Consider the following 14209-nt stretch of genomic DNA (forward strand, 5'->3'; position numbering starts at 1 on the left):
GGGTTTCAGAGGAGCTTTAAAGTGGGCATACTTAAAATGCCAATAAAAAAGAAGTTAAAAATCTGTAATTATAAAAGCAAACGGGAAGAAGAGTCAATTATGATTTAGCATTTCCTTCTTTTTTAAGAATTATTCATCAAACCCAATTAATAAGTTCTGAATATGGTGGATAATTCTTATCAGATGATAAATAATGAGTCTTGAAATGTCTGTCAATATTGTGTCTCTGCCATTTCCACATTTTGATAGCAATAAACAAATCCTCTCTCTCTCTCTCTCATCATTTAACAAAAAACATGTTATGTTAATGATGTGAGAGAGAGAGAGAGAGAGAGAGAGAGAGAGAGAGAGAGAGAGAGAGGATTTGTTTACTGTTAAAGTATGGAAATGGCAGAGATACAATATTGACAGACATTTCAAGACTCATTTATCATCTGATAAGAATTATTCACCATTCAGAACTTATTCAGAACTGAGTTTGGTGGATAATTCTTAAAAAATAAAGACATGTTAATTTTAAATCATAATTGCAACACAGCATTCAATATTTACAAAGTCAGTTGTAGAATCTAAAAATGCAACATATAGCTTCTTTTAAAGTTTCTAATTCTTAGCATCAAAGAATAGTTGTTTAAAGAAGGACAACTTATTTAGAGAAGCATTCATTGTAGGTGGTGAACAACTTTTTGATTGATTTTCAAATAAAGCAATAAAAATAGTTTGCAAATTTCAAATGACACACAATCACAAGAAGGGCAGAAGCAATATTTAATATAGTTTTGCATGATATTAAAATTTCAATTACAGTGTGATCTCAACAAATACGACTGTGGTGAGAATGGTTTCAGTGATTTTATAATGAAAGAGCTTTTAAAATTATAATGCTTTGATCATGTTATGACAGTTTTCAAATTTTGAGTTGAGCAACCTTGTTTCAACACAGGCTTTTTAAGACATGAAATGAAACATCTTAAAAATAAAGCATAGAATGTAATGCCAAATTTAAATCATCTTTCATGCACAAATTAGATGGCTGAGCAAAGGGAAAGTTCTAGCTCAATTTAGAAATGTAGATGTTGAAAAGTTCCTATAAATCACTATATTAATGAACTTTTCAGTTAAAATTGCCATTTCTGGCCACTGGAAGGCTAAATGACTTGAACCTACAGCCTCAAGAAAGAGGAAAAGTTGTAATTGAAATGATGAATTCTTTCAAATCCAAGTCAGGCCAAGTTATTTTGAAGAATTTAAAGTTATTTTGACTGCCTCTCGGAAAAAAAAATAAACAACAAAAGAAACACTCTCAATTTTTTCTCACTCATTTTTCAAACTCATTTCTCATTTCTCATTTCTCACTCAAACACACTCATTTTTCCACATCAAGCAGTACCCTGGTGAAAATTATATTGATGTTATTCATTTTGTTCACTTATTTTTAAAAGTAAATTCTAGAAAACAATTCTTAATTTGCTAACACTGAAACCTTTACCTGAATCCATTTTTTTTTGCAGTGTAACCAATATTCCCAAGCCCCTTTCAAAATTTTATAAGATATGTTGAAAGTCAGGAATTGAAGTGTAACTTAAAATTGTAGGCAAAAGAGGACAAATTTGAAACATGGTGAGATCTACTAAATTTCTCAATTCATGCAGCATTGCTAAAAGAAAATCAAACTTGGGATAAATTTATCAGTGAATCTCTCTTCTCCTTGATGAAGATTCTTAAAAGCTTTTCAAGAATAAGTGACACCCATCTCATAGACATGGAAGTTGTCAACCCTCCACCTTCCACTATACATAGCTAGTTGCCAAAATGGAATATCATGCATCCCATTAATATGGTATTACTTAAATATTGAGCTAAAAGCTCAAAGAAAATGGATGTTGATTATTAAAAATATCACTTTCTTTTCTCATAATTTCATTTATAAAAATTTTCAAAGTTCATGAGTTTTTATGATTGTGCACCTCTCTTCCCATCACCCCAGAATATGTTGTTTACCCAATGCATATAACCACTGTGTGTGTGTGTGTGTGTGTGAGAGAGAGAGAGAGAGAGAGAGAGAGAGAGAGAGAGAGAGAGGAGGGGAACAAGCACAAAACTATTAATGGTATTTTCTTAAGACATACTGATTTAATGAGCTTTGTGATATGTCCAAAATTTATCCATTCTGCTAATGCACACTGATAAAACCATACTGTTATATATGGCACTTATGAAATCACCTTTTAGGTGGCAATACTGTTGTCCATATCACCAATTAAAAATACACACGAATGACTAACAGAAGTGGTGTGTTTTGCATGTACCATTTTGCAATTTGCTAAATATACTGCAATACATAACTCAGCTGTTTCAGTGTGTATGTAGATTGCATTCTGCAATAGAAATCATTTAAAACTTTAAAAATTATTATTGTACATACATTTTCTTTTAAAATACTATAAAATCTTCAGTTCTGTTAATGTACACTGATAAAACAATACCATTATACTGGCACTTACGAAATCACTTGTCTGATGACAATATTGTTGTCCATATCACCAATTAAAAAGAGACATGAATGACTAACAGAAGCAGTTTGTTTGGCTTGTATCATTTTATAATTTCCTAAATATATTGTAATATATAGCTCAGCTGTTTCAGTTCTACAGATTGTCTCCTGCAAAAGAAATCATTTCGAACATCAAAATTTGGTTGCATAAAATCCTTTCTTTTAAAAAGAACTAAAATCAAAGACTAAAATACTCATTTGTGTCATAAAATAACAAAAAATAATATACAAGAATTCTTATAAATAAAATACAAATATATTCACTGGCATATCATAATGATAAACAAAATTACAAACAACATTTATTTTAATGTGAATTAAACAGAAATTTTTAATGTCTGTCCATAACAATTTTAGCCAACTGCAAAATATAATCTAATAAGATAACATAAGATTAATATTAATATTGTCCTTTTCCTTTACAAGGGCTACAACCTACAGCCTGCCAGACATTTGTTTGGACCACAAAGATGCATTCATTTTAAGAAGAACCAGCCTCACTCTAAAGAATTCTCCAAATTCTGAAACTGCAGATTTCATGATCACATTGAGAATTTTGATGCATATTTTGATGAGATAATGATGCACGTGTTTAAACAGTATAATTTACTGAACATTGCATTCCAAAATCTGGTAGCTTTCTAAATCTATTAGGAGGTGGAAGAAGTTTTCACATTATTTCGTTTGACAGGTCTCCGGAATTAGAAGCATGTAATTTAGACCTTTATATATTCCTTTCTCCTTGGTCAATGACAATATAAGCATTATAAAATTAAAATATCAGATATTTTTTTTTGAATAATTAAAAAAGAAAAAAAAAAAGAAGACACTTGTCTTTTTTTTTATTTTGTCTTTTTTGATTACTAATTAAACCTAAACAAAAAATTCTTCAGTTCAATTTCATTTAACTGCAGAATAAAAGTTAACACATTTTAATTTTTTTTGGTAATGGTAAAAAATACACTATTTTTGACTGCGAGTATATAAGTTTTAATTGCAATGCTAATCATGAAGTTGATGAACAAAAAATTGTTAAGAACAAAATACAAAAGTAGCTAAAATCACCAAAAAAAAAAAAAAAAAAAAATATATATATATATATATATATATATATATATATATATATATATATATATATACAAGGTGTCTCAAAAATATTAGTACAAATGTTTAGGGGAGATAGGTAACATCTAAAGGAATGTGAATCGCATAGGAACCCATAACCGGAAATGCCACGGGAAGTAGTAGCAGAAGTACAAGAAGCAGAAATGACACAAGACAGTAATTAGAGGCAAACATTTATTTGACATAATATTAACAATGGAGTACAAGACGGATGCATTTCATGATGTAGCATTAGCATTAGTAGAGGCATATGATGCAAGAAAACAAACTTATGCAGCATCAGCCAAAACAAAAAAAAACAAAAAAAAAAAACCACTTCCATTTCACCCCTCTGTTCGTTCGAAATACCTGTCCAGCTGAGCCTTAAATTTATTTAGGCTATCAACTTCCACAACAAGGGATGGAAGTCTGTTCCACCAACCAACTACCCGATGGCTAAAGGCAAACTTCCACACATCTATCCTACATCTGTCTTTCCTCAATTTGAATTTATGCCCTCTCATGTGATTATTCTGAGCAAGAGGAAGAATCCAATCAGCATTGAGCATGCTCAAACCATTCAAGGCTTTATACACATCTATCAGATCACCTTGCTGGTGCCTAGTCTCCAAACACTGTAATTTGCAAAACTTAAGCCTTTCTTCGTAAGAGTAATCCTTTCTTCCATTCACTAATCTTGTTGCCCTTCTCTGTACTCGTTCCAGCAGCTCTACATCCTTCTTGAAATGAGGCCTCCAGACCTGTATACAGTACTCAAGGTGTAGCCTGACTATTGCCTTATACAAGGGAATAATTACCTCCTTATCCCTGCTAGAAAAATTCCTGTATATCACTGACAAGACACCATGAGCTACACTTGCAATCCATCTGCACTGCTCAGAGAACTTCAAATCTGCCTGCACAATTACCCCAGGTCCTTTCCATTCTCTACCACTGTCAGTGTAGTATCACGGAGTTGATATGTTACTCTGGGGTTGCTGTTTCCCATATGTAGTACTTTACATTTGTCAATGTTAACCTTCATTTGCCACCTCTCAGCCCATCTGTCCAACCTTTCCAGATCCTGTTGCAGCAGTATAGCGCCAGTAGTGTCCTTAATCAACCCTGCCAACCTTTGTATCGTCTGCAAACTTGGACATTAAGCTTGATATACCATCATCAATATCATTTATAAATACAGAAAACAATAATGGACCCAACACTGAACCCTGAGGGACTCCACTAATAACATTAGTCACGAGGAGCAGTGTCCATTGATTACCACTCTCTGTCTTCTCCCCCTCAACCACCCCTTTATCCATAGCAGCAATTTGCCTCCAATGCCACACTGCTCCATTTTTTGCAGCAGTCTTCCATGTGCAACAGTATCAAAAGCCTTTCTAAGATCCAAATATATAATATCGAAATTGAAATTATTCTCTGCATCCAATTCTTTTGTGACTGCATCATAGTATCCAATCAAATTGGTCAGGCAAGACTTTCCCTTAACAAAACCATGCTGTGTCCGAATAACTGAAGTCTTGTCTAGATGATCCTGCAATGCTTCTTTAACCAGTGCCTCCATTAATTTTCCTGGAACAAAAGTTAAACTCACAGGTCTATAATTACTTGTGTCAGTCTTTGATCCTACTTTGTGAATTGGGGTCACATTTGCACATCTCCAGTTTATGGGTACCTCCCCTAGGTCCAAGGAAGCTCTCATAATTATAGCTAAAGATTTGCTTACTTCCTTTGCTGCCTCCTTTATTATAACTGGATAGATCCCATCCACCCCAGGTGCCTTTCTTGTGTTCATCTTCAACAATTTCTCCTCCACTTTACTCTCAGTTATTAAAAGATTATCTAGTTTACTGCCAGAGTTAAAAATACCTCTGGCATTCCCCTCGCTGAATATCTCCTCATGTGTGAATGTCGATGCAAAATATTCATTTAGCTTGTTAGCTACCTGAGCAGGATCATCAAAAGTTGAACCATCGATATCAAGTGGACCAATCTGATTTATCCCCTTCCTTCTAGAGTTTACATAAGTAAAGAACTCTTTGCTGTTTTTCTTCGCATCCCTTGCCAAGGATTTCTCGTAATCTGCCTTCGCCTGCCTAACCTCCTTTGTAACTTGGTTAGAGATCAACTTGTATCTATGATAGGCTTTTGTGTCACGTGTTAATTTGTAAGTATCCCATGCATTTTTCTTCTCTGCCATATGACATCCATTTAGGCCTAAACCTTGAACAATATTTCTTAGTTGGTATGTAAAGCCTAGTAGCTTCCAAGATAAGTTCTTTGAATGCTTCCCATTTTGAATTTGCTGTTGGTAACATCATCAGTTGATCCCTCTGTATAGAATTTAAATACTGTCTCAGTCCATCGTAGTCGCCTTTATGAAAGCAATACCCCTTCCCTTTACCCCTAATGGTAGTTACCTCTTTGAGTAACTCCCAATTCAGAACACTGTGATCACTGCCACCTAGTGGTTCATTAATCTCTTCAGATTCTTAATGCATGAAGAATCACTACTGATAATCAAATCAAGAGTATTACTCCCTCTAGTTGCCTCCCGAACATGCTGATGTAGAAAACAATCATCCAATAAATCCACAAAAGCCTGGCTAGTGTGTGAGTGACCAGCCCCCAAATTCCAGTCAACATCTAGGAAATTAAAATCCCCATTGTAAGACTCTCTGATTTACTGGCCCACTCTATTTCTCTGTACAGTTTCTTATTATACTCATCAGAGTCATTAGGCCTATAGCACACTCCTACTCTCAATTTTGATCTCAATGCTTATGTCTCACCAAACTGACTCAACACTGCACTGTCCAGCGATGTCGACTGGCTTCACTTCCTTGGATTTTATGTGTTTCTTAACTAAAACATAACCCCTCCTCCCTTCCTATCCTTTCTGTAGACATTGCACTCCCCAAATTCCAGTTCTGCATTCCTTATATCTGTGTGACACCACGTCTCTGAAATCCCAACAATATCTGCCTTTAATGTTTTGAGCAATACCTCAAATTCATCAAATTTATTTACTAAACTCCTAGCATTGGTGTACACGCAAGTATACATGCACCTGCTCTTCCTCTTAGCCACCCTAACACAACCCATGTGTTTACTTGTAACCCCATGATTCCCAGCAGTCTCTGAAATATCCTGCATCTTATTTTCCAGGCTGCTGTTCATTCCAATAGAAGCAGTGCAAGAATCACTTTCTCCTCTGCCAGTGGCTACTGTTAATCTATTAGTCCTTGTATCCCCCCAATCTAGCAGTTTTCCGACCCACCTAACACTGCCTTGATAGCATCAGCAAATATTCTTGCACCCTTTCTATTTAAGTGTATCCCATCCCTGTAGACGCAGTCTCTCCTGTTAACAAGTACAGTCCAGGCTGAAAAAAATTTTATCCCTTGAGCCTTGCACAATATTTCCAGGGCCAAATTGATCGACAAGGCTCACATCGTATACTCCCTCCTATCGTGTCTGGGCAGAATTGCAGACACTTTCAACTTCAACCCTAATTCACGGCTTTTTTTCATCAGTGACCTGTACTTGTTAAGCAATTCTGCCGATCTCCTACTCTTAATATCATTAGTGCCAACGTGTACAACTATATCACCTTTTGTGCCCTTAAAAGATGATATCCGCTCTACAACGTCATCAACTTTTGCCCCTGGCAGACATACCCTGGTCCTGTTCCACCTATCCTTTTTACAAAGCATGTTTCCCGTTTCCCTGACAATAGAGTCACCAAACAGTTCTTCTTTTGTGGATAGGACAGAGGAGTTTAGGTTTTTCAAGAAAGGGTTAACTATACCCCTGTAATATTCAATGCCTGTATTAAAAGGAAAATATTTTTCAAAAGATATCGACAGTTGTGTGAGGTGCTCAATTTTTATTTCTGTAAGTCTGACTCTGCAGAGATACTTTTTTCAACAAGACATGTAGTAAAAGTATCAAAGGTATCATATTGTCCTGCTTCTTCTCTCTTTCTCCGAAGATTAATTTTATATTTGAATACAGAGACGTTATCATTAGCCATGAAAAGTGTTGTGCCTTTACCTTGAAGTGAGTGATTCAGCACGTTAAATTTGTCAAATATATCAGAAAGGTATCCAACCCCTTGTGAATTATATTTACTAGACATAAAATTGATGTATCTCTGCAGTTTATTTTGAGTTGTTTTTCTTGTGGTTCAGCTTTACAATCAGTAAAATTCATCACAATTTCAGAGTGTAATTCAAAGAATCTCATCAGCCTTTACCTTGACTCGGCAACACGCTCTGGTATAAAAAAGTTATAGTCGCTGTCTATTTTGGTGCATATCTGCCAGAAAAGCCTTATATTTAAGCCACTAAATTTCACATAATTGACGATTTCTATTAGTGTCTTAAAAATATCTTTCAGTTTTGCAGGAATGTTTTTCAAAGATAAATTTTCCCTGTGGAGTACACAGTGACTATTTGAACAAGAATGGTGTGCTACTGCTTTGATTCTTTATCGACACCTGAAATGGGACCCTGCATAGCCTTGGCACTATCAGTACAGATGTCAATACACTTCTTCCAGTCGAGTTCATGAGCACAAAAAAGCTGTCAATTCTTTTCAAAAATATCAGCACCTGTTGTAGTGGTTTTCAAATCATCACAGATAAGAATGTCTTCGCACACAGCACACCATTATACAGGTATCGAACAAAGAACAAATGGGTAATTAGACTATTGGCATAACCCCTCCAAAACGTTGCTACGGTAAAGTAAGCAGCAGACGTGTGTATCTATTTATCACTAATATTGATTTAGTAGAGTAAGTAGTGGGCTTGAATAAATTACATAAAATACCTTGTTCATGATTTCAGTTCTAGCTGTTTGAAATTTAGTAGGTGTCGTCAAAGATGAATACATAAAAAATGTATTTTGTGCATACAGAGTACACATGCGATTTTTTCTATTACAGAAGGACAATGCAGAAGGAGAGTACAATGTGTACAGAAAGGATAGACAGGACAGGAAGGGAAGAAAAGTTATGCTGTTAGTTAAGAAACATAAAATCTAAGGAAGTGCATCTGGTTGACATAGATGGACAATGCAATGTTCAGTCCAGTTGCTGTGACATAAGCAAAGATGAGGGTAGCAGTTTGTTATAGGTCTAATGACTCTGACGAGTACAAGGAACAATTATATAGAGAAATAGTGGGCCAGTAAATTAGAGTGACTTATAGTGGGGGATTTTAACAAGGTATAACATGTTTGTCTGTATGTAGATGTGATTTTTCAATTTCAAGCAGCAGGAAACATAATGTAAACAGACATTTGCAAATAAATAAGCATAAGGAAAATGTGCACTGCACAAAAAGAAATGCGAAAATAGATGTAGAATATCATGATGTTGTCATCTGTCCTGAATGTTTATTCACAATGTTTATTATAGAACATGGCATGCTGATCATGGCGGCATGATGCTCAGAAATATGTTTTTGATAGTGAAGAAATATGTTTTTGATAGCAAAGCAATGGCTGTGGAAGAATAAAAAATATCAGACAGTGTTAATGAAATTGCCCAGACAGGGAAGCGGTAGTGATGGCTATGAAAAATGGGTCATATTTAATTACTACAGATGGCTGTAATCAAAGTTATTTCAAGTCATATCTCATTGTGATGAATTTTTGTAATAAAATAAAAAAATGTCAAATCAAAAGCAACTTGATCTCAGTGGAAGGTGACCCCTCTAAAAGTTGCACTTAATGTTGATAATATGCCTGTTACAGTAGGCCTAAAAACTGGAGTAACAAGGAAATTAAACAAGATTGAGCACTTGGTGGCAGTAAGATCTGTTCATATTCCTCTCTTCTGGATTTCATACAGCAATTTGCTTGAATTGGTATGCCAATATTTGAAAATCTTGAATTAAATGTACCTCACATCTTTTAAATGTTATGCCAATATTTGAAAATCTTGAATCCAATATACCTCACATCCATGTACTAAGGTAATTTAACCTTAGTAAATGGATGTACTAAGGTAACTGTACTAAGGTAAGGTAGATTAGCATTAGTAGAGGCATTTGATGCAAGAAAGCAAGCTTATGCAGTATCAACAAAAAAAAAAAAAAAACACTTCCACTTCACCACTCTGTTCGTTCGAAATACCTGTCCAGCTGGGCCTTAAACTTATTTAGGCTATCAACTTCCACGAAAAGGGATGGAAGTCTGTTCCACCAACCAACCACCCACTGGCTAAAGGCAAATTTCTGCATGTCTATCCTACATCTGTCTTTCCTCAATTTGAATTTATGCCCTCTCAGGTGATTATTCTGAGCAAGAGGAAGAATCCCATCAGCATTGAGCATGCTCAAACCATTCAAGGCTTTATACACCTCTATCAGATCACCTCGCTGGTGCCTAGTCTCCAGACACTGTAATTTGCAAAACTTAAGCCTTTCTTCGTAAGAGCACCCCTTTGTTCCATTCACTAATCTTGTTGCCCTTCTCTGTACTCGTTCCAGCAGCTCTACATCCTTTTTGAAATGAGGCCTCCAAACCTGTATACAATACTCTAGGTGTGGCCTGACCATTGCCTTATACAAGGGAATAATCACCTCCTTATCCCTGTTAGAAAAATTCCTATATATCGTTGACAATACACCATGAATTACTCTTGCAGCCCATCTGCACTGCTCAGAGAACTTCATATCTGCCTGCACAATTACCCCCAGGTCCTTTTCATTCTCTACCACTGTCAGTGTAGTACCACAGAGTTGATACATTGCTCTGGGGTTGCTGTTTCCCATATGTAGTACTTTACATTTGTCAATGTTAAACTTCATTTGCCACTTCTCAGCCCATCTGCTCAACCTTTCCAGATCCTGTTGCAGCAGCATAGTGTCAGTAGTGTCCTTGACAACCCTGCCAACCTTCGTATCATCTGCAAACTTGGACATTAAGCTTGATATACCATTATCAATATCATTTATAAATACAGAAAACAATAATGGATCCAACACTGAACCCTGAGGGACTCCACTAATAACATTAGTCCATGATGAGCAGTGTCCATTGATTACCACTCTCTGTCTTCCCCCCCTCAACCACCCCTTTATCCATAGCAGCAATTTGCCTCCAATGCCACACTGCTCCAATTTGTGCAGCAGTCTTCCATGTGCAACAGTATCAAAAGCCTTTCTAAGATCCAAATATATAATATCAAAGTTATTCTCTGCATCCAGTTCTTTTGTGACTGCATCATAGTATGGTCAGGCAAGACTTCCCCTTAACAAAACCATGCTGTGTCCGAGCTATAACTGAAGTCTTGTCTAGATGATCTTGCAGTGCTTCTTTAACCAGTGCTTCCATTAATTTTCCTGGAACAGAAGTTAAACTCAAAGTCTATAATTACTTTTTTTGTCAGCCTTTGTTCCTCCTTTGTGAATTGGGGTCACATTTGCACATCTCCAGTCTGCGGGAACCTCCCCTGAGTCCAAGGAAGCTCTCATAATTATGGCTAAGGGTTTGCTTACTTCCTCTGCTGCCTCCTTTAATATAAATGGATAGATCCCATCCACCCCAGGTGCCTTTCTTGTGTTTATCTTCAACAATTTCTCCTCCACTTTACTCTCAGTTATTACAAGATTCTCTAGCTTACTGCCAGAGCTGAATACACCTCTGGCATTCCCCTCGCTGAATAACTCCTCATGTGTGAATGTCAATGCAAAATATTCATTTAATCTGTTAGCTACCTGAGCAGGATCATCAACGGTTGACCCATCGATATCAAGTGGACCAATCTGATTCATCCCCTTCCTTCTAGAGTTTACATAAGTAAATAACTCTTTGCTGTTTTTCTTTGCATCCCTTGCCAAAGATTTCTCGTAATCTGCCTTCGCCTACCTAACCTCCTTTGTAACTTGGTTACAGATCTACTTATATCTATCATAGGCTTCTGTGTCACGTGTTAATTTGTATGTATCCCATGCATTTTTCTTCTCTGCCATATGACATCCATTTAGGCCTAAACCTTGAATAATATTTCTTAGTTGGTATGTAAAGCCTAGTAGCTTCCAAGATAAGTTCTTTGAATGCTTCCCATTTTGAATTTGCTGTTGGTAACATCATCAGTTGGTCCCACTGTATAGAATTTGAATACTGTCTCAGTCCATCGTAGTCGCCTTAACGAAAGCAATAACCCTCCCTTTACCCCTAATGGTAGTTACCTCTTTGAGTAAATCCCACTTCAGCACACTGTGATCACTGCACTTAGTGGTTCATTTATCTGCAGATTCTTAATGCATGAAGAATCACTACTGATAATCAAATCAAGAGTATTACTCCCTCTAGCGAGCTATCAGAAAAGGGTTTGCACTGAGTTTTAAAAGGACTGAAATCAACTGAGTTGTCTTTGCCCCACTGGAGTATTACTCGGAGATAGGCATTTAAGGATTTGGTAGCAGATATTCGAGAAGTTGATTGAGCAGGGCAAGGTTTGTCAAAATGGAAAGTGGAATGCAATGTGCTATCATCAGCAAAGCTATGGATAGGATTTCCAGTCAATGGAAGAAGGTCAATAATATACAAGAGGAAAAGAGTGGAGGAAAGAAATGAACTTTGGGAGGACACCAGCATTAGTGGAGAAGTTAGAAGACAAAGCCATCTACTATCACCCTCGGTGAGCAATCAGAGAGAAAACTGGATAACCAATTACAAAAAACAGTTGGCAAAAAATTAGACGGAAGCTTGTTAAAAGACCTTTATGTCACACAATTGAAAGCCTTTGAGATTTCAAGAGCAACTGCTTGTGTTTCACCGAACGTTTCCAATGAATTTGTCCATAAATGGGCAAGCTCTCGAGCCACTTGCCGTCCAAAAACCTATGCGCCTGGTTGATGATAGTAGCTTCGTCCCGGGGAGATTTGATGTTGCTTCTCCCAATAATGCTTCGCAACGGCTGATTTCGCATAATCTGCATTCCTTATCGATAAGGAATTATTGGGAGAAGCAACATCAAATCTCCCCAGACGAAGCTACTATCATCAACTGGGCGCATAGGTTTTGGGACCGCAAGTGGCTCGAGAGCTTGCGGATTAGTTCTATTGGTAGCAACATTAATAGAAATAGGGGTATGCAGATTCATCCCCTCTTTGAGACAGTGATTCTTGGAGGGGATGAATGATTTCACCTGACGCGCTCCCGAGCCACTTCCGGTTCGCATGAGAACAATGCATGTGTTATTGAATCACGTGACATGTGCCGTGAACATGCAGGTATTTAGGATTGCACTGCAAAAATAAAGGGTACTGTTGAGAAAGAAGGCAGAGCCTTCGAAAGCTTCAGATTTTAGCGCTTTTAATTCTGTATATTTTATTGTATTTTATGGTATTCTTTTTCTTTTTGCTTTTTATATACTTATTGTAAATAGTAATTTATTGTAAATTAGTAATACCAGTTATTAAACTATTAATTTTGTTTTATTATTTCAATGCAAGGTTGGTGTAAACTACTAAAAATTTATATTATGAATATGCCCAACCACAGAGGCCTATTTCTACAATATTTCTTTGTTGGTGTGAAAAGCCTAGTAGCTTCCAAGATTAATTCTTTGAATGCTTCCCATTTCGAATTCGCTGTTGGTAACATCATCAGTTGGTTCCACCGTATAGAATTTAAATACTGTCTCAGACCATCGTAGTCACCTTTACGAGAGCAAAAACCCTTCCCTTTACACCTGATGGTAGTTACCTCTGAGTAAATCCCACTTCAGTACACTGTGATCACTGCCACCTAGTAGTTCCTTTATCTGCAGATTCATAATGCACGAAGAATCATTACTGATAATCAGATCAAGAGTATTATTCCCTCCAGTTGCCTCCCGAACATGCTGCTGTAGAGAACAATCATCCAATAAATCCACAAAAGCCAGTGTGTGAGTGACCAACCCACAAATTCCAGTCAATCTCAGGTAAATTAAAATCCCCCATTATAAGACACTCTGGTTTACTGGCCACTCTATTTCTCTGCACAATTGCTCATTATACTCATCAGTTGCCGACCGGGCTAGCCGAGTGGGTAAAGTATCTGCCCGGCAACCCAAAGGTCGCGGGTTCGATTCCCGCCTCGGGCTTGGATCAAAGTACTGCAAAAACCTTGGGAGGTGCAATATGGCCACAGAAGCCGATGCGCCAACAACTACCAAATAAAAAAAAAAAAAAAAAAATATACTCATCGGATCCATTAGGCCTATAACACAAACCTACTTTCATTTTTCCTTTCCCAGCATTTATGTCACACTAAACAGACTCAACATTGCATTGTCCACCAACATCAATTGGATGCACTTCCTTAGATTTTGTTTCTTAACTAATAGCGTAACCCATCCTCCCTTGTGCTCCCCAAATTCCAATTCTGCAGTGCTTATGTCCGTGTGACACCACGCCTCTGATATCCCAACAATATCTGCCTTTGTGGTCTTGACTATCACTTCAAGCTCATCAAATTTTTAACTATACTCCTAGCATTGGTGTACATGCAAGTATACATGCACCTG

The 14209-nt window shown here is 36.8% G+C and overlaps 1 protein-coding gene across 1 annotated transcript in view; it reads right to left on the reverse strand.

Moving 5' to 3' along the window:
• LOC150085946 (uncharacterized) overlaps positions 1–2599 on the reverse strand; it is a 147464-nt gene extending 144865 nt beyond the window's left edge. Inside the window, exon 1 of the mRNA XM_090374748.1 lies at positions 2505–2599. Coding sequence (XP_090230874.1) covers positions 2505–2599 — 95 coding nt within the window. The remainder of the gene's footprint in view (positions 1–2504) is intronic.
• Between the last annotated feature and the right edge of the window lie 11610 nt (positions 2600–14209).

This window comes from Mastigoproctus giganteus, chromosome 5, assembly GCF_048544385.1.
Source record: "Mastigoproctus giganteus isolate SK-2022 chromosome 5, ASM4854438v1, whole genome shotgun sequence".
NCBI classification, from domain to species: domain Eukaryota; kingdom Metazoa; phylum Arthropoda; class Arachnida; order Uropygi; family Thelyphonidae; genus Mastigoproctus; species Mastigoproctus giganteus.